At 46.1% G+C, this 21,834-nt stretch overlaps 1 protein-coding gene across 2 annotated transcripts in view; it reads right to left on the bottom strand.

Moving 5' to 3' along the window:
* SRPX (sushi repeat containing protein X-linked) overlaps positions 1–19,297 on the bottom strand; it is a 117,575-nt gene extending 98,278 nt beyond the window's left edge. For both annotated transcript variants that reach the window (XM_057719338.1, XM_057719339.1), the window contains exon 1: positions 19,088–19,297. In XM_057719338.1, the coding sequence (XP_057575321.1) occupies positions 19,088–19,175 (88 nt within the window). In that variant the 5' untranslated portion in view covers positions 19,176–19,297. The remainder of the gene's footprint in view (positions 1–19,087) is intronic.
* Between the last annotated feature and the right edge of the window lie 2,537 nt (positions 19,298–21,834).

The following is a 21,834-nucleotide window of genomic DNA, read 5'->3' as shown; positions in this document are numbered from 1 at the left end:
CATGTCCTGGCTACTGTAAATAGTGCTGCAATGAACACTGGGGTGCATGTGTCTTTTTGAATTATGGTTTTCTCTGGGTATATGCCCAGTAGTGGAATTGCTGGGTCATATGGTAATTCTATTTTCAGTTTTTAAGGAATCTCCCTACTGTTCTCCATAGTGGCTATATCAATTTACATTCCCACCAACAGTGTAAGAGGGCTCCCTTTTCTCCATACCCTCTCCAGCATTTATTGTTTGTAGATTTTCTGATGATGCTTATTCTAACCGGTGTGAGGTGATAACCTCATTGTAGTTTTGGTTTGCATTTCTTTAATAATTAGTGATGTTGAGCAGCTTTTTATGTGCCTCTTGGCCATCTGTATGTCTTCTTTGGAGAAATGTCTATTTAGGTCTTCTACCCATTTTTTGATTGGGCTGTTTATTTTTTTGATATTGCGTTGCACAAACAGTTTATATATTTTGGAGATTAATCCTTTGTCTGTTGATTCATTTGCAAATATTTTCTCCCATTCTGAGGGTTGTCTTTTTATCTTATTTATAGTTTTGTTTGCTGTGCAAAAGCTTTTAAGTTTCATCAGGTCCTATTTGTTTATTTTTGTTTTTATTTCCATTATTCTAGGAGGTGGGTCAAAAAAGATCTTGCTGTGATTTATGTCAAAGAGTGTTCTTCCTATGTTTTCCTCTAAGAGTTTTATAGTGTCCAGTCTTACATTTAGGTCTTTAATCCATTTTGAGTTTATTTTTGTGTATGGTGTTAGGGAATGTTCTAATTTCAATCTTTTATATGTAGTTGTCCAGTTTTCCCAGCGCCACTTATTGAAGAGACTGTCTTTTCTCCATTGTATATCCTTGCCTTTGTCATAGATTAGTTGATCATAGGTGTGTGGGTTTATCTATGGGTTTTCTATCCTGTTCCATTGACCTACATTTCTGTGTTTGTGCCAGTACCATATTGTCTTGATTACTGTAGATTTGCAGCATAGTCTGAAGTCAGGGAGTCTGATTCCTCCAGCTCCATTTTTTTTGTTTTTTTGTTTGTTTTGTTTGTCTATTTTTCTCAAGATTACTTTGGCTATTCGGGGTCTTTTTTGTCTCCATACAAATTTTAATATTTTTTGTTCTAGTTCTGTAAAAAATGCCTTTGGTAATTTTATAGGGATTGCATTGAATCTGTAGATTGCTTTGGATACTATAGTCATTTTCACAATATTAATTCTCCCAATCCAAGAACATGGTATATCTCTCCATCTGTTTGTGTCATCTTTGATTTCTTTCATCAGTATTTTATAGTTTTCTGAATACAGGTCTTTTACCTCCTTAGGTAGGTTTTTCCTAGGTATTTTATTCTTTTTGTTGCAATGGTGAATGGGATTGTTTCCTTAATTTCTCTTTCTGATCTTTCATTGTTAGTGTACAGGAATGCAAGACATTTCTGTGCATTAATTTTGTATCCTGCAACTTTACCAAATTCATTGATTAGCTCTAGTAGTTTTCTGTCCCACTACTCTTATTCAACATTATACTGGTTGTCCTAGCCATTGCAATAAGACAAGGAAGGGAAGGGAAGGGAGGGAGGGATGAAGGAAGGACACGAGGGAGGGAGGGAGGAAGGGAGGGAGAGAGAGAAAGAAAGAAAAAGAGAGAGAGAGAGAGAGATGCAGATTGGAAAGGAAGAAATAAACCTGTCCCTACTCACAGGTGGCGTGATTATTTATATAGAAAATCCTAAAGAATCTATGAAATAACTCCTGAGGTTAGCAAGGTTGCAGGATACAAAGTCAAATCACAAAAATCACTTGTATTTCTATATGCTAACAAAGAATAGTTAGAAAATTAATTAAAAAAATACCATTTCCAATAGCTCCAGAAAACTAAGTACTTAAGTATAGTCGACCCTTAAACAACACGAGTTTGAACTGTGTGGGTCCACTTATGCAGATTTTTTTCAATAAATATATGGTCAGCCCTCTACAACTGTAGGTTCTGCATTGGCCGATTCAACCAACTCCGTATCGTGTACTATGTTTCTGATCCGTGGTTGGTTGAATCCATGGATACAGATTCCATGGATATGAAGGGCCTCCTATGGGACCTGAGCATCCATGGATTTTGGTATTGGCAGCAGGTCCTGTAAATTGATCCCTTGCAGATACCAAGGAACGATTGTATAAATCTAAAAAAACATGTACCAGATATGTATGCAGAAAACCTCAAAATGCTGATGAAAGAAATAAAAAATGATTTATATGAATGGAGAGATAACTGTGTTGGTGGATTAGAAGATCCAAGATAGTAAGGATGTCAATTCTCCCCAAAATGATGAATAGATTTAACATAATTCTGATCAGAATCCCAGTAGGCTTTTTGGGTAGATGTAGACAAGCTTATTCTACAGTTTACATGAAATGTATAACCAAAACAATTTTGAAAAAGAATAAAGCTGAAAGAAGCATACTACCCAATTTTAAGACTATTTACAAAGCTACAGTAATCAAAATAACGTGGTATTATTGAAGAAATAGGCATACAGATCAATGGGCCAGAATAAAGAACAAAGAAACAGATCAGAAAAAAGTTGCCAATTAATTTTTTTTCTTTTTTTTAAGTATTTTTTTAAACATATAATAAACTGCATATTTTTAGAGTGTACAATTTGGTATCCCAATATCCCAATTCAGATCAGCAAAAACCTGCCGATTAATTTTTGAAAAAGGTACAAAGGAAATTCAATGGAGTTTATAATATGTCAAGTATACCTTAACAAAGCTGTTTTTTTTTAACCTGTGTAGGGATTTCCCTGGCGGTCCACTGGCTAAGACTCTACGCTCCCAATGTAGGGGGCCCAGGTTTGATCCCTGGTCAGGGAACTAGATCTCACACGCCACAACTAAGAGCCCACATGCTGTAACTAAAATATCCCGCACACTGCAACGAAGATCCCGAGTGCCCAACTAAGACCCGGCACAGCCAAATAAATAAATAAATATTTAGAAAACAAAAACAGACAACCAAAAAAACCTGTGTATTCCTCTGTCTTTTTTTTTCATTTTAGGAATTTCAGGAATGTTAAATGCATGAAGGGAGCCTTTGGGATTCATAGAAATGGAAAATTATTTGGGATACTGCAGCTGTTCATCCAAGCTTCTTTATCTACATTTAGAAACTACATGAAAAATATTCTGTTATTTACTCCTCATGTAATGTGTCCTTATTAAGCATTCAGCATTGAATTTAACATTAGGTCCTGCAGAAAAAAATAATATATGAAAAAATAAAATAATCCATTTCCGGTTACAAATGAATTCAAAGAAAAAATTAAGGTCAAAGTAAATCTCTTAGGTATTGATAGTACCAAGGAACAACTAAAACCCTCTGTTATAGGGCACAACTGATGCAAGTTCCTTGAAATGAAAGGACATAAGGACACTTGAGGGCAGAAAAAGTAGGCAGTGGGAGATTTTTTTAGGGAGACCTAAAAACCAGGCTGGCTTGGAAAAGCATGGTGGGAGACACCCACGTCCACTTGAGCTTACAGTAAATGACCTGCCTCAAATTGCTAGTGGCCAGTGGTTACCTAACAGTCATGGCCAGCAATTTGTGGGTGTCTGTCACATAAAGTCCAGTGAGGGAGAGAGAAAAAATGGCTAGTCAGCCCTCTGCAAGGAACAGAAACGTGTGCAAGTTGTTTTTTGGAAGTTCTAACCATAACTTATATTTGCACAGTGTATTACAGATCACTTCTGTAGGAGAGCAGGTGGCATTGTTCACCTTTGGCAGATGAAAGCAGAAACTGGGTTGGTCAAGTTTATCCAGCTAGCAGGTGGATAATGATGTTGAGCATCTTTTCATATACCTTCTTTGGTGAAATGTCTATTAAACTATTTCCCCAAATCTTTAAACTGGGTTACCTGTTTTCTTATTATTGAGTTTAGAGAGCTCTTTATATATTCTGGATAAAAATTCTTTATCAGATATGTTTTTTGCAAATATTTTCTCCAGTCTGTGGCTTGTCTTTTCATTCTCTTAACTGTGTCTTTCAAAGAACAGAAGTTTTAAATTTGGATGAAGTACATTTTTTTTCACTTTTTATTGATCATGCTTTTGGTGTCATAACTAAGAAAGCCTTGTCTAACTCAAGCTTGTAAAGATTTACTCCCATAGTATCATCAAAAAGTTTCATAGTTGTATATTTAAGTCTATGATCTATTTTGAGTTACCTCTTCTTTAATAAAGTGTGCCTTTGATGAAAGTAGTACTGGGGAGTAAAGAATGGAGGTGATGCTAGTACCAGTCAGCAATGGGAAATGAACCTTGGATATTCCCAGGGCTACAGATTTATTCAGTTCTATGGACTTGCAATGAATCTGGGCATGCCACATTCTGTAGCTAAACAGCCTAATACATTTGGATAGCTAATCCAGGGTCCAGCATTTAATCAGAATGCTCCCAGAAAACATTCTGGGAAATTAAGCTCACGTTTCCAATATGCTCTTCCAAACCAGCTCTGTAGTAGATTGCTTGCAGAGTTGTCCATCAACAATTCCTCCCACCCTACACATGTATACCATTCCTCCCATCTTAAGAGGTGGAATCTATCCACTACCATCACCACCCTGAAAGTAGGTGTGTTTTGCAATTTGCATTGATGAATAGAATGTGACAGAAGTGATATGCCTAGGCCTTAAGTGTCCTGGCAGCTTTGGCTTTCATCCCCTAGGAAGCCATGTGCATGTTAAAAAGTCCATCTACTCTGCTGGGGAGAATGGCAACTGTTGGGGGAAAGAGTGAGAGAGTGAGAGAGAGAGAGCGTGTGAGCACACGAGAGAGCCAGGGAGAGAGAAGGAACATAGAGAATAGGAGACCGTAAAGAGGCAGAGAGAGAGGCCCAGGCATCCCAGCCATTCCAGTCATCCCAAATGAAGTGCCAGGCATGGGAGGCGAGCCATCTTGGATTCTCCAGCCCCATATGAGCTGCCCTGGGCAACGTCACATTAAGCAGAGATGAACCATCCCCACTGAGCCCTGCCCAAACTGCAGAACCATGAGCAAATAAATGGTGGTTGCTGTTTTGAGCCACTAAGTTTTAGGATGGCTTCTTACACAGCAATAGCTAACTGAAACATTCCTCAAGCTTCTTCATAGAAGTCTGCCTTACAGTTCACTTCCTAACCTAGACAGCTGTATTTAGCAGGCATCAATTCAGCAGTAGAAAGAATTTTGAATCTTGGGTTAAGGTCCAGCTGAGCCATTATTTGTGTGAATGCCCCCAGAAGACTCTAAGTAAGGTGCAGGTAGTCCATTTGGGAGGCATCCCAGGAGGCACAATCACAGTGATGGACTGGGGAAGAGAGACAGGGAAGGGAGGAAACTCAATAAATGTACTGCTTGCTGGACAACTGTGGCTCCATCCTACTGGGGACTCTTCCTCCCTCTTTTGCACCCAAACCTCAGCTTCATGTAATTTCTTTCCGCATTAAGGCTACTCTTCAACTTTTAACTTTATTTCATGCAGGAGAAGAAAATAATAGTGTTAAGGTGGGGGGCTGGTAAGAGAGTGACCTCTGCCAGGCATGACGTCTCAGAGATGGCCTTTGCTTCTACAGCTGCTTCACTTGCGAGAATGTTCCATCCCCCATTCAACCTCTTTTGCACAAGACCCCAAAGGGACAACTTTAGGCAGACTTGATGGTACCCGCGGTCCCCAGTCACTCCGCCTTGAATCAGCATAGACAATTAAGACAGCATGTGACTTGTGCAATTTTAATTGTGGCCATATTTTACACAGCTAACAGAAAGTTAAAAGGATAACTTTATAAATGAAGGCATTACCCTTGTCCAAGGGAAATTTTTTTTTCCCAGCTTAGTCTCCTTCTATTATTAAATTTTCGGCCCATTGCCTAAAGCTGGAAAAGAGGAGAAACAGGAAAAAGTCAGGCACCTAACTCTGTGGAGATCAGCAGAAAAGACAGGCCCTCGACAAATGCCACCTGTGGTCCCCACCAAGGGCATCCGTGAAGCCCGTGAGGCTGACTGCTGGCATTTGACACAGACAGAACCAAAAAAGGTCTAGCCTTTAAAGTAAAACCAGACGAACGAAAGCAACAGCATATGGTCTTCCAAAGGCTCAACTGTCCTCCACAGAGGTCAACTGAGACACAGTCAAAATCCAAGAAAGGAGGGAGGGTGTGGCAAGGCCTTCAGCAGAAGGTTCCAGATCGAGGCACTGGCTGAGGGAGCTGGATTTGAGCTCTCTCTTGCTCCATATTTACATTGTGTGTGTGTGTGGCGGGGGGCATCAAATCACCTCTGTTTCCTGGCAAATGAAGTGATTCTGCTTCTTTACAATTCTGTTCAGAAGGCAAAACCACATCAAGAAGCCGGCCGTCCACATCAGCTCGTGAGGTCCTGAGGCCTCACCTCCATTTAAACAAAGACCGAGCAAAGATCTGGGCACGAGAACTCAGGGGATTCCTCTCACCTCACCCTCATGCCTCACTGTCACTGGGATTTTCAAAGTAAGTAACAGCACAGCATTTACAAACTCTTGGACAGCAAAGAACGAAAAGTGTTCACCTGCAGGCCCAAGGCTGTGACACCACTGGCCCTGATAGCAAAGGAGAGAGTTCTAGAATGAGAGGGAGGGAGCTGAGCTCTGAGAAGGAATGCATAGCTACCTAGGGCTGAGAGGCTCTGTCTGGGGACAAACCATCTTCTCAGATCTGAAAGCTTCCTGAGACTTTCCATGGAGAGAAAGAGGGCCACTCGCTGTGGGCAAGTTCACCAGAAAAAGCGACTTGGACTGGACTGACCTGGAAAGATGGGTTTGGGATTTGCATGAGGAAATTCTGCAGAAGCGGAGGGAAGAGTATTCTGAAAGGAGACAATGTTTATAGGAGGAGAGAGAGACATCCCAATGGCTGTTCCCAAGCTTTCTTCACATTTTAATACACAAAAACATTTCAAAGAATACATGTTTGAGGAAACTTCTGTTAACCAAGTATGCACACAACTGCCTAGCAGGCTAGAAGTGGGGCAGGTGGTGTTACCCAAAGATTTATTTTTTCTTTTTTTCCCCTTTTTAGCCTGCAGTGGTCGCTGCCACCAGTAAATGCTTCAGGCAATTCAATGTCATCTTCCCAAAGGTCCTGTCCTAAAACCCAAAACATGGTTCCCTTCAAAAACAACAAATACGGAACACTAGTCTGTTAAGAGGCGGTGAGAAAACAACTTGGAAATGTCCACACTAGTGGTTCTCACACTTGAATGGGCATCAGAAGCACCTGGAGGGTTTGCTAGACTATGGCTGCTGGGCCTACCTTCCCCATGCCCAGCTTCCGATTCAGCTCTGGGGTGGGGCCTGAGAATTTATCCATCTAGTAAATTCGCAGGTACTGCTGCTGCTGGTGGTCTGGGGACCACACTTTGAGATTCTGTGGTCCTTGCTATTTGTTCTCTCCCAGACGGGAACAATTATATTAGCATATTGATGACCCTCCATAAAGAAACCTATGGAACTTATTTACCATGCATCCTGCTGCCCATAGAACATCTATGAATCTCTCCATGAAGCAGCGCTTCAAGGAAGCCACTTTGCGAAAATGTTCTACTAGGGATGGTCCGGACCAGCAGAAAGATCACAGGCTCCTGAAGGAATGGCCACCAGCAAAAGACAGATGTCCAAGTCAAGGCATCAGCAGCGATCAGGGTAAGGGGCAGTGAAAGGCTTCGGGCCACACCATATAGCAGGACCCTGGCAGGGCAGCGGGTCTGGAGAGCCCCGAGCCTGCGGTCCAGAAATCCACGCTGCATCCAGGAAGTCTGTCAGGAGGTAGCCAAGGCCACTCTGCCTCCAGCTTTGGATCAGACCACTAGGCCTTGGCCAAGAGTTGGTGAGAATAAACAGGGTCCTAGTTTCTAGAAGCTATCAGGAGGTTACCAAGCTTCAAACAGAGAGAATGAGACACCCACTTATCTGTCAGAGAAACGTGTACAGGGCTAGTTACAGCATGCTGGCCTAGACATCTTAAACGACCCTCTGACTAAGGGCAAGATGGGTCCTGAGCTGAGCCTCATAGTGAAGGAGCAGGAGCCCCAAACACCTAGGGCTGTTGTTAAAGGGAGGCTCTGATTTCATAGGTCTGATTTGTACATGTCCATAAAGCTCCCAGGCCAGGCAGGTCTCAGTCTATACTCTTAAGTAGCAAGGCCCTAGTTAAGGGGTTGGCAAACTTTTTCTGCAAAGAGCCAGACAGTAAATGCTTTCAGCCTTGCAGGCCATGTGGTCTCTGTCACAACTACTCAATTTTGCCACTTATCACCAAGTAGCCACAGACAACACCCAAACAAATGAGCGTGGCTGGGTTCTAATGATGCTGATATTTGAATTTCATATAATTGTCATGTGTTACAAAATAGTCTTCTCCTTTTGATTTTTTTCAATCACTTGAAAATTTAAACACTATTCTTAGCTCACTGGTCATACAAAACCAGGTGGCGGGGTGCTATTTGGCCTGGCAAGACTTAGTTTGCAGACCCCGGCCATAGATTACTGGTCCCCACCCCAGATCTGCCAAAGCAAAGCACACAAAGGTGGGGGATAGGTCAGGGAAATCTCATTTCATCAGACTCTCTGGGACATCTCAATGCAGCCTGTCCAAATGCCACTGCTGGTCTGGGAACCACTTACCTAGACAAAGCCCTGAAACAGTGGGAGGTCCCCCTTTTAGTGCTGCTAGTAGTTCAGTCTTCCTAACTTGCCCAGTTTGGGAGGTTTGGGGGGCTTCACATGAGGGGTGTGGTGTGCTCTCCTGACTTTCGCAGTGGTGTCTATCTCACCCATCCTCCAAGGGGCTGCCTTCTCCCTAACCCCAGCGGCATCAGTCTCTGGCACAAAGATGTGTAGCCCCTGTGTCTTTAAGGGTTCGTCAGTTGCAAAAAATTTCTCAGTCCCAGGACAGGGTCTTGCTAGAGAGGCAGGGACTGCCCTAATCACACTCGTGTGGCCTTTCTTAAAGAGCTGAAAGTTATTTCTAAGCTACAGCTGCGCTGCAGGGCAAAGGCATGTGAGGACCCTGTTACCCATCACTGAAGACAGGCTTTGCCGCTGCTGGCTGCACTCCAGGCAGGAGGACTTCAAAGGAGATGAAGTCGAGGGCCCCCTGAAGGGTTGGGTTTGTTTTTGAGTTAGAAGAGGGAGCAGAAAACGAAAAGCTGTACACACTTATCTTAGGAATGTCGGGGACTTAGGAAAGGAAGTCTAGAGGATGCCATGATGACAGCAAAGCCAAGGGGAGAAAGGAGAGAGGAGGGGAGGAGAGCTATTGTGCCGCCCTTTTAAACAGGGAGCTGCTCCGTCTTGGACCAGTTCTTCTCAAATTTCACTGTGTATGAGAATCATCAGTGGGATCTTATTGAAATGCACATGCTGATTCAGTAGGTCTCATGTGGGGCCTGAGCTTCTAACTTGCTCGGCTCCCAGGTGACTCAAGAATTCAAGCTCGCGAGGATGCCGCTGACGTGCAACCACAGCTTTTCGTTTTGTTTTTCTTTTTAATAGAAGCAAGCTGTCAAAGTACATAGGCGCATAGCTCTGTCCCACCTGGGGCTGAGCTACTGACACCCAGGACTGCTGCATATATGGGTGTCCAGGGAGTTGTCTCCACCACAGCACCCACCATCACACCCATGCAAAGAGCAGGTGGGGTCTCAAACTGTGCTGCCCTCCACTTTTTAAGTCTTGAGTCCTGGGCCTGCCTCTATCCTCTTCCTACTCAGCACATTCTGTCCTCTGACCAAGCTCTGTGTCCATGCATTACACGTGCCTAGACAGGGGGCATCTTTTTCTTTCTTTCTTTCTTTCTTTTTATATTTATTTTATTATTTATTTATTTATTTACTTTTGGCTGCGTTGGGTCTTAGTTGTACAGGGGCTACTCTTTGTTGTGGTGCGCAGGCTTCTCATTGTGGTGGCTTCTCTTGTTGCAGAGCACAGGCTCTAGGCATGTGGGCTTCAGTAGTTGTGGCACACGGGCTCAATAGTTATGGCTCTTGGGCTCTAAAGTGCAGGCTCAGTAGTTGTGGCACACAGGCTTAGTTGCTCCGTGGCATGTGGGACCTTCCCGGCCCAGCGATCGAACCCATGTCCCCTGCATTGGCAGGCAGATTCTTAACCACTGCACCCCCAGGGAAGCCCCAGGGCATCTTTTTCTAATCCACCCAAAGGCACCGTATGGACTAACAGTGCTCCGCAGCCAGCAGTGAGCAGGTGGCAGGCATCCTTAGGTGACTGGCGCCAGTATGCTGCCACAGTTGGCAGCACAGACACTGCTTTGTCACTCAATCCCTGAGTGGATGCTGTTAATGAACTGAGCTATAATGACATCACTTAACCAAAAAGACAGATAATCTCAAGAGCTGATAAAAATGTAGGGAAATCAAAATCACACACTGCTGATGGGAATGTAAAAGGGTAGAGTCACTTTGAAAAACAGTCTGGCAAGTCCTCAAATGGCTAAACACAGAGTTACCACATGACTCAGCCATTCCACTCTTAGGGATCTACCCAATAGAAATGAAAACATATGTCCACACAGAAACTTGTACATGAATATTCACTGTAGCATTACTTGTAATAATCAAAAAGTGGAAACAACTCAAATGTCCATCAACTGATGAATGGATAAAATGTGGTCTATCCACACAATGGAATATAATTCAGCCATAAAAAAGGAGTCATGTACTGATGCCTGCTACAACATGGATCAATCTCAAAAACATTATGCTAAGCAAAATAAGCCAAACATAAAAGGATACTGTGTCATTCCATTTATATGGAATGTTAAAAATAGGAAAATCTATAAAGACAGAAAATACTCCAGCAGTCGCCTAGGGTTATGGAGAGCGGGTAGGGAGTGATGGCTAAAGGATGTGGAGTTTCTTTGGGGGGGGTAACGAAAATGTTCTAAAACTGTAATGAATACACAACTCTGTGAATATACCACAAGTCACTGAATCGGTTTAAATGGGTAAATGGTATGGTACGTGAATCATGTTCCAGTAAAGCTGCTAAAAATGCCATGACATATCAGCTGGGGAGCTCAAAGCAGGTGGCATAGAGAGGGATCATTTGGGACCTTGACAAGAGGGGGCAAGGGCTGGCTTTGGGGCAGCAACTTCTCAGAACCCTGAGGAACACCCAAGCAGCCCCAGGTCTGAGACTCTGAGATTGCAGCCAAGTGTTGGTATGAACGACCACATGGAAATACACTGGGGCGGGAGGGGGGTGTTTCCCTGGTGGTGCAGTAGTTAAGAATCCACCTGCCAATGCAGGGGACGTGGGTTTAAGCCCTGGTCCAGGAAGATCCCACATGCCGCAGAGCAACTAGGCCCGTGTGCCACAACTACTGAACCTGTGCACCTCAACTACTGAGCCCACGAACCACAACTACTGAGCCTGCATGCCGCAAGTACTGAAGCCCACGTGCCTAGAGCGCGTGCTCTGCAAGAAGGGAAGCCACCGCAACGAGAAATCCATGCACCATAACGAAGAGAGTAGCCCCTGCTCGCTCCAACTAGAGAAAGCCCATGCGCAGCAACGAAGACCCAACACAGCCAATAAATAAATAAATTTATAAACAAACAAAGAAAGAAATACACCAGGGCAGGGCTCTGTGAGTGCCTGAGGTGCCACTGACCCCCTGCCTGCCTATCCCTGGAGCCCGGCCCAGTGCCTAATGTGTAGTTGCCGCCCCAAAATTGAATTCTGTCCTTGCCCGTGGAGGAAAGCGAATGCTGGAGTCACCAGACTGATTTCTAAACCCAGCTCTGCTTCTAACTCCCTGTGTGACCCCAGAAAATCCCTTCCAGTCGCTGAACTTCAGAGGCTCATCACTAAGATGTGGGGAGTTCTGTCTCAGGCGCCTTCCCAGGCGGAGATGCCACATGAATTAGCTGGCACCTGCAGGGGAGCCTGGATGTGGATGAGAAACTCCTGTGCGCATCCAGATAGCGCCCGAGACACCCAACCAGCAGGTCAGTCCCGGCCAGAGGCATGCTCCCCGACAGATTTCACTGAGACCCACTGAGAGTCCCCCGGGAGCCCAGCTCCCTGGTCAGCCACGAGGACACAGAAAGAACAAGACCCCAGGGCTTGCCCACATGGCTGGGGGGCGTCATGTCCGTGAGTAGCTCCTGGTGAAACGGTATGATCCCCCTCTTTGCAAAGTGGAGTTAGAATCAGAGTGGAAACAGGATTTCAACATGGGATATTGAAAGGAACTGGAGCCTTTGTCTGACAATTGCTGAGTCAGTGGCAACAAGTCTGTCAGAGTTCCTATAGAGAACGGCCACACTTGGGGCAGAGTCTCAGAAGGTGGGGGATGTGGCCAGGCCACCACTTCCTCACCACTCCACCAGGGACCTGCCACAGCTCAGCTCAACTCTCACTCGCCCTGTGGCCCTCATTTAACCAGTGTTTTTTTGAACATTCTCAAATCCCTGGGACTGGCAAGGTCACCAGCCCAGCCACCCACACAGCTAACGGCAGGCCAGAGGCACCCAGCAGAGGGTCCTGGGCTGTGCTGGGTACAGAAGAGATAGATGCTCATCAGATGTAACTGGCAGATTCTGTAAAGAGCCAGTGCCAACAAGGGAAACAGCGTGGAACCCATCATAGGACAGGTCACTGTAGGAGCAGAGCAGAAGAACCAGGCCAATGATCTTTCAAGGCCAAGGCAGAAAGTCCACCCCCAAATTCTATGTTTGGACTGTCTGGCTATTACTCATGAAAAAAAAAAAAGCTTTAAAACCAATATACTCAATTTACAACCCCAAACCGCTGGGATAATCCAAGCCACTATGTCCAAACCCATTTATCTTCTCCCTGGAGAACAATGCATAAAGAGGCATGCAGTATGAGCTAAGGATTACGGGGCAATGAATCACTAGGCTTGGGAATGATGGCTTCAGACGTTTCTGAGGCCAGAGTGCGCCCATAAGACCCAGGTGCAACCCATTATCATCCGGGCAACTTGGGAACTTAGCAAAGCTACCAGTGACTTCTCTCTCAAACAAGCTTTATCCTTAAATCTTTTATCTGAAAACTCCTGCCCCCACCCCCCAAATTGCCTTGTGTTTCTAAGTCTCCTAGAATACTGTCCTAGAGTGATTTGAAATTCAACAGCCTCAGCAATTGTCTGCCCAGACTTGTTGCCTGTCCAAATGGATCTTCGGTTCAGAGTCCTGCAAATTGCCTCTGATAGTCTGCTATCTCGCATTTCTTTTTCTTTGGGGATTAGCAGCTTCGAAATTCTGGTTAAATCCTTGCAGGGCTATTGAAATAGAATGTGTTGATTCCCTGTCACAATTACTTCAATCATTCTATAAACCCACAAATATCCACTAAAGCTCCTGCCCCAAGACCCAGACACTGTGCTAAGGGAGGGGTACAGCAAGTTGCCAGCCCAGGCCTATAGGTAATTACCACCTATGATTATGACTATTTTGTTTGGTGTCGGTTTTTAAATGAGGAGAATGGGAAATTGCACCACTCATTGTAACTCAGGAGGCCACCTGATCATTGGTTGAAAGTTTCCCTACTCTGGTAATTTCATCTTACTTTCTATGTTGAATTTTGTGCCCATTAAATGCACATTCTCTCATAGAACTCACAAAGATATCTGCGGAGTAGTGATTTTGAATTGAGATAGGGCCTTCTCCCCAGAAAAAGAACACCCATGCAGATTTTTGTTTCCAATTTCAAAACGTTCTTAGAGAAGGAAGCCCAGAGATGGCCCACATTAACCTTCCTTGGGCCTGTAGTGTCCCTAACGCTGACATCATCATCACTCAACATCATTCTTCCGTCTCCAGGCCCAGGGTTCCTGCGTGTCTCCTCTCTGTGCTTCCCAGGGCTTGTCGACCCATCTGTGTTATAGCATTTACCACCTTGGATAACTTGGTGTCTATTTCCCCATAAGACAGAAAGATATTGACAAAAGGAATTCCCTACATTTTCATCCTAGTATCCTGAGCACTCCATCCTTCCATGTCCACTTTAAAAAGAAAGTCTCTGGGTAAAGCCCAGGTTCGATGAGAGAAGGCAGAGTTCAAATATCCAAGAGAAAGAGCCAGGCTTAAAAGACTCCATAAACAATGGCCACAAAGCCGACAGTCAAAAAATCTCACAATCAAGAACTGAGAACCATCACAACATTGTAAATCAGCTATACTCCAATAAAAATTAAAAAAAAAAAAGAACTGAGGGGCTGGCTTGAGAAATTCCCTATGAACTGAGGTGAAGTGATTATTCACACTGCTATTTAGGAAATGAATCTTTAACCTGGGTATTGATCATAATTTGGCTGCTACAATTTCAGACTATGTTACAACCTGGCAAAAGTCAACCTTCTCTTGAAACTCAATCTTCACTTTCAAATACCCATTTGAGTTGCATTCTCTGAAAGGGGAATTGATGTCGCACACATATTTGTGTTGACTAAGGAAACCATTCAACCACTTTGGAAGGGGCTGTAGCAAAGAGGCCAACAAAAATAATAAATGCAAACTCCAGCTTGTGGCTGCAGTAAGTCTCTCGTCTTACAACCTCCAACAGAGAAGGTTATTGCTCAAAGGGAGGGTGTTCACGGATTCAAAAGCAAACCTCTACAGCCAGCAAGGCATCATCCCTATGTATGTAGGTTCGTGGTGGCACAAGCCCTGTTTACCTGCACACGTGTTTCTCTCAGCTCCTCTGGGCAATGGTCCATCACCTGAATTGCAGGGAACTATTAACTCGATACGCGCAAATATCCACCTGGCTCCAGAGTCTTGGCTAGGCACCATGGGAAACACAAAGAGGGGTAAGACAGAGCAGCACCCTGCCTTTACAAGCTCAGAATCTAGGAGCAGTGTAAAGGAATGCATAGCTCATTGTAACGTATGGCATGTATGATAAATACCACGAGAGAGATAGGAAACACTGTGGCTGTTTAAAGGAAGGCAGAAGCTTCTCAATCAAAGGCTCCAGGAAAAGTTTCATCAAAGTGGGGGTGTCGCTGGACGATGGGCAGAATTCGGACAGACAGGTGGCTACGAGGAAGCATTCCAGGGGCAGAAAGCAGTAATCACCCAAAAAGGCAGAAAATGGGACTCCAGGTCTATAAAAACGGGTGGTCTACTTTGGCCAGATTTTAAGAAGCCAGGAGAAAAGGACTGAAAAATTAGGCTGCAGGCAAACTGTATAGTCCCCTGAAAACAGCAGAGAAGTTTCTAGTTAACTTGAGGACAGGGAGCAGCTGCTCTATGTTTTTGAGTAGGAGAGCAATGCGATGAAAACAGTACTAAAGTTACTTCAACTTTAAAAATTAGAAATAAAAATGTAAAAAAAAAACCAATACTGGAGTAAAATTGTACTTAAAAGAGCAGTATCTGGCCAAAGTAGAATGAGTTGTTATAAGAGAGACTAAAAGTGAGAATGTTATAGAAATCACCAAAAAGAGAGGGCCAATATTTCAATCATGGTGTGAGGAAGGTTTGAAGACGGCGCTTTAGCGATGGTTTCTGGTGTCTCTTTCAGCTCACGAATCTGGGAAATGAGAAGCAGTAATAGCAGGATATTGTGCTGAAAGTGTTATCAATGAGAAAAAATGCCAAATGAAAATGCCCTGCTCTCCCCAGCATTCTCCTTTTTAATGCAGAGGAATTTTGTCAGCTGATTACATGTTTTAAGCCCAAATAGAAATTTCTACCCTAACCTGCTCCTGATGCGACTTTAATTGTATATCCTGAGCCAGGTGTTCAGTTCCTAATACTTATCTCCAAATGTGGCATTTTAAAAGACTGCTTTGGCTGGTGCGGTCTGATTTGGCTTTTAGCCAACCTCGCTCAGGTTTTCCTGGCTGGTGAAAGAAACCACACTACTTTACCAGTTTTCTCCAGGTGTCAGATTCACGGAGCCTTTCTTAGTGGCCATGGCACTCATTCTCCATCTTTAGCCTTGCTTGCAGAAGGAGATGCAGTGAACCTCCAAAATCTCAGATGTAAATGAGGTTTCAAGAATTCATTTAAGAACAGAATAAAATAGAAATGCAAAGCAAAACCACAATGAGATAGTGCCTCGCACCTGTCAAAATGGCTATTATCCAAAAGACAAGAAACAGCAAGGGTTGGCAAGGATGTGGAGAAAAGGGAACACATGTTGGTGGGGATGCAAATTGGTGCAGCCACAGTAGAAAACAGTATGGAGGTTCCTTAAAAAAACTAAAAATACAACTACCATATGATCCAACAATTCCTCCTCTAGGTATTTATCCAAAAGAAATGAAAACAGGATCTCAACGAGGTATCTGCATCTGCATGTTTATTCCAACATTATTCACAAGAGCCCAGATATGGAAACAGTCTAAGTGTCTATCAACCAAAGAATGCATAAAGAAGATGTAGCATATACATACAATGGGTTATCCAGCCATAAAAAAGAATGGAATGTTGCCATTTGTGACAACATGGATGGACCTAGAGAGTACTATGCTAAGTGAAATAAGTCAGACAGAGAAAGGCAAATACCATATGATCTCACTTATATGTGGAATCTAAAAAATGAAACAAACAAGCAAAACCTAAGCTCATAGATACAGAGAACAGACTGGTAGTTGCCAGAGGGGAGAGGGAGTGGGGATTAGGCGAAATGGGTGAAGGGGATCAAAATGTACAAAATTCCAGCTTTAAAATAAATAAGTCATGGGATATAATGTACAGCATGGTGTAACTATGTACAGTGACCGATGGTAACTAGACTTATTGTGGTCATCATTGTGCAGTGTATACAAATATCGAATCACTACCTTGTACACCAGAGAGTAACATGTTATATGTCAATTATACCTCAAGAAAAGCAAAAACAAAGAACAGAGTAAGAAATCCTATCTTATAGGTATGCAAACACAATCCAACACAGACAGCTTTGCTATGAATTTTCCATACATTTCACGTAGGTTTTTATAGACACTGCGTCTTTGCTAGGCTGCAAAGAATAAATCAGAGAGCCAGAAAAGCTGCATCAAATTCAAAGATGGAAGAACTCCAGAACCTTCTAGAAGTGGGAATGGGAATGATTTACTCTCTCTGACAGATTTGCTATTAAATCTCAGATGGTTATATAATGGGGGGGGGGAACGGGATGCTGATGGGGCCCTAGATCCCCATCTCCCTCCTTCAGAGGTTCCTGATTCCAGGCCTCTTACCAGAGACACAATGTCCACTTGCTAAGAGACTGCCTCTGAAATGATCTTCAAAATCTCTCTGTCACCCAGCACTGAGGGTGAACTCAGCTAACATGATTTGCCTCGGGACACACAGGCCTCAAGTCTCCCTTCCCCAGCCTTCCAAAACCTCTGGCTTGGACTGAAATCCCCTCCAAAGGAATCAACAGCCCCAGCAGAGCACATTTCCTGAAAGACCCCATTGGGATGTGCCAAGTTGGGGGCAGCGTGCAGGCTGGCACCGGAGGGAGCCAGGCCAGGCAGGGCCAGTTCCCAAAAGTAGTGAGTGCCCAAGCTGGAAACCCATGATTCTGTGGGTGGCTGGGCCCTGGCAACAAGGTACACTGTATCAGGGTAGAAGCTGAGGGAAGAAGTGGCAGGGTGAGGGAGGGGAGGAAGGTCAGATGGAAAAAGAGAAGAGGGCCATTGGCTAAGAAAGGCTCCACCGGATGTACAGGCGGCTTAGAGACGCCTCCCAATTCAGCAGGAAAGGCTGCCTCTAGCTTCTCAACTTCTCCCCCTGCTCCCTGTCCAGTACTGGCTTCCCCCTCCCCTCTAGGTTCATACTAACCCGACTCCTGCTTGTGGGGAGGCATTAACCTGCCTGGGGAACAGGGGGCTGGCACTTGCCTGGCACAAAGGATAGTCTCCTTTCCGCTTTGCCCTGAATCAGTTCCTACCAAACAGCTTAAAACTTACAACAGTCAGCTCAACACACAGCTGTTCTGTTTATCACTTTACGCATTTTTTTTTCATTCATTCATTCGGGGAAATGCAGGGAATTTCCAGCAGCCATCCCTACATTTCCCAAGCGTGCTATCTGGGAACCCTCCACCTCCATCCTTCACCCCGAACTCGGTAGGTTCGTTTCTCAGACCCCAGATTTAAACTGCCCACGCTGTGGAAAGTAAAGCCAGATATTTGCCCGCCCCTATAGTCCACGTCACCCACTTTCCCATTAACACTAAATAAAAATGCGCCCATGGATTTCTTCTCCTTTCTGGGGCGACAGGGGTGCATCCATGTTACCCAGTTCCCCCCGAAGCTCTTTGCTAACTTAAGACTCTCGGATGAGGGAGTCAGCTGGAGCTTTTTAAAGGGCATCTCCAAAGAAGGTTTTGTCAACACCAGGAGAGCCCTAATAAACACCAGGGTCCCGGTAGATGCTACAGACCACGCCCTCCAGCAACAAGAAGCCACACCCCCTGTCTAGCAGAGCCCGCGTGTGTAGTCCTCTTTCCCTGGGGCTAACCAACCGCTTGCCACATGTCACCACTCTCAGCTGGCACCTCTCTCCCAGAGGTGCAGACTTTCTCGGAATCCCCAGCGGGGGGTGGGGGGGCTGGGGGGGGGGGATGTGGGAGAGGCTCCGCCCGTGCGGTCCACGAGAGTCCTTCTTCTGTGGCTCTTGCCCTGCAGCCCCAGGGGGTGGCCTGGAACGTCGAGTGGGAGGGGGCAGGGGCTCCTTCCAGGACAAGCTGCGAGCCCCCTAGTCCCCAGCCGCGAGCGACGGTGTGAGAGGCAAAACTCCGGGGGATGAGAAAGTAGCCCGGGGCCAAACTTCTCTTGGTCGCCTCCGGCGCCAACGAAGGTTTGACTGGCCCCCGGAATCCCAGGCGCAGAGGGTCCTCCGGCTCAGGGCACCCGGCGACGGGCTGACAGTCGGCTCTCCCCTCCGGGTGCGCGGACGAGAGCCCCACTCCGCGTCCCCCACTCCCCAGGGCGGCGAAAGACGAACAAACAAAGGGCGCCCCCGCGCCGCCCTCCGGCCTGAGCCGAGGGTCCCCGGCGCCCAGCTGGGGAGGCTGGCCCGTCCCCGGTCCTACCTGGGAAGCCGCGGCTCGGCGGGACTCGCAGCAGCAGCGGCAGCAGCGGCAGGAGCAGCAGCGCGGGCCGGAGTGCGGGGCTCCCCATGGCGCGCCGGCGCTGCGCTTGGCTCGGCTGCGCGGGGCGCTTCCCCGGGGCGGGAGGAGACCGATCGAACCGAGGGGCTGCGCCGCGGGCCCGCGGAGGCCGAGCTGGAAAACTCCTCCTCTCGTCTGTCTCCCTCCCTCCCGCCCAGGGCCTGCCCTCCTCCCTCCGCCTCCCGGGAGCGCTGGCACGGCTGGGGCTTCGACCCACCCCCCCCCCCCTTTTGTGCCAGCGCTTCTTCTGGAAGAGGAGCTGACACCGCAACCCCCCAGGGGGCCTCAGCGCGCCAGGGGCGTGCCCTAGCAAACCGCATTAGCCTGAAGTATCTTTCTGTTCCCCAATTGCGCGCCCTTTCACCCCGAATACACACACTGGTGGCCCAACCACCTCCCAGATCCCGGGCCCCCAGCACAATGTCATCTGCGCAGAAAGCTGCATGAGTCGCACGGAAAGAGAAGGGACAACGGGGGTGGGGGCGTCCAAGAGTGGCCCACCGCGTCGGGTTATTATGGCCAAGTTCGCGGGTTTGACCCTCCGGACCACGCCCCAAGTTTGGCTTTATTATGCCCATCCTATCCAAGAAGAAACGACGCTTAGAAACTTGCCCAGGTTCATGGTTACGGGCAGAGAAGGGATTTGAACTTAGGTGTGTGGTTCAGCCGGCGCCAGCGTCCTTGCTACGGCTTTTTGGTTTCTCTTTTGCAAAGGAATGAATCAAGGGCTGGCCCGGGTGCGTGTCGGCTGCACTGCGGTTCGGGATGCGGCTTGAGGTACTCTTTCCAGGGTCGGCTGATGGGCAAGCACGAGGCCCGGAAAGTTCCCCGTCTCACTCACAGCCTCGGCAATCCAGCTGCTGTAGTTTCCTGCAACCAGATTTTCCCGTTTCCTGGATTGTTGGAAACCACCCCTAGGACACCACGATCAGCCTGGAGCCTCCACCCTGTGGCCAGGCGTCAGAATAGGGTTTCTAGGCTGCCTGCAGGACGGATCTGGTTTCTTCTTCGAGGCTTTCTCTTCTTTTTTTTTTGGTAAACCCCTAAAGCAGGACCTCACCCCTTTCCTGAAAGAAGGAGATCTTAGTTATGGCAGATTCCAACTAAGGCCCTGCAGGAAGGGGCAAGCAGTTGCCAAAATCCAGCCACCTCTGGGGTCACAGGAGTCCTGTGCCTTAGCAAAGGCTGTGTTCATTGCGGAAGGGCAGCTTTCTCCTCACCTCAGCAGTCGGGTCTGTTAGCTAGGCTAAGGGCCCTGGGAACATCCATCCAGAAGATTTTCGAACTTTTTTTTTTTTTTTTAATCTAGATGGTGTGCTTCTTTTCCCAATTCTCATAAAAACCTCTCCCTTGAACTTCCATCTTATCCTCTCCAATGCCTGGGGGGCTTCTCTCCATCTCCTGTGGGTCTCTCCGTTGCTGCTACCCCACCAAGGAGCCAACAACCCTTCAAGAACCCTCTAATCACAAGACAATGAGGGAGGTCAGGCTCTTCTGTGGCCTCCATCTCACCAAACTTTACAGGGAGTGGTTCTCAATCCTGTGCACACACAAGAGTAACCTGGGGGAGCTATATGGAAATACCCTATCTGGGCTCGACCCCAGACCAATGAAACTAGGATCTTTAGGGATGTGGCCTGGCGTTTGAGCAAATGAATAACCCTCTACCCCCACCCCACCGTGCTCAGTGGTGCAGGTTTTAGAACGGGGTAAATTCTAGACCAGGGTTTCTCAACCCAGCCAGCACTGACATTTGAGGCTGGATCATTCTTGGTTGGGCAGGGTGGCTGCTTTGCGCACTGAAGGATGTTTAGCTGCATCCCTGGCCTCTACACCCCAGATAGCAAGTGGCAAGGCCTTATTATTCTCAGTTGTGACAACCAAAACATGTCTCCAGAAGTTGTCAGCTGTCCTCCAGCAGAAAAATTGGCCCCAGTCGAGAGCCACTGTTGTAGGCCTGGAGCAAAGGTTAATGGGCACCCCAAATTCCAGGTCCAGGTTAGTCTGTCCAGTGGCCTTCCTTTCCTATATCACCTCTGAAGCAAGCTCTGCTCACGAAACCCAGCACACATTCTATTGTTGGGCTGACGAGGAACACCTGGCTCTCTCCTATCACCTGAACCTGGCTTTATTACAAGCAACACCACACTCGATGTTAGGAGTTGCTTTCTTTGCTACTTTAGAGCAAACTCTGATCAGATTTATTATAACTACAATAATACTTATAACTATTATTATTTTTAACTTATTATAATTATTATTATTACCAGTCCTGTCTGGTAGAAGGGATGAGGGCAGAGGGACGCTTAGAAGAGATTATCCATCCATCCCACAATATCTTGGCAAATAATAGGATGGTTAAGTAGATTCATAATCTGTCAAACAACTGAACCCAGAAGATGGGATAATGATGGGATGGAAACAGGAAGAGAAGTCACTCAGGGAGTGCCACAGAACTCTGATTTCTTCCTGTCCTGCTGGTCCTAACTACTAATGAATTGGGAAAAGATGCTGTTGGCATGAGACACAAAGATAGGCAAGAAATAGGTTCCAAGCATCGCTATAGGCAGGAATGCTGTATTGACCCTGAATATTAAAGATAATAAGGATAAATAGACATGAGATCTCAAAATCCAACCACACAGATGCAGAGTACGAGAAAAGTGGCT

The sequence above is a fragment of the Hippopotamus amphibius genome, chromosome X (assembly GCF_030028045.1).
Source record: "Hippopotamus amphibius kiboko isolate mHipAmp2 chromosome X, mHipAmp2.hap2, whole genome shotgun sequence".
Classification (NCBI taxonomy): Eukaryota; Metazoa; Chordata; class Mammalia; order Artiodactyla; family Hippopotamidae; genus Hippopotamus; species Hippopotamus amphibius.
This window is presented reverse-complemented; position numbering and strand designations above follow the sequence as displayed.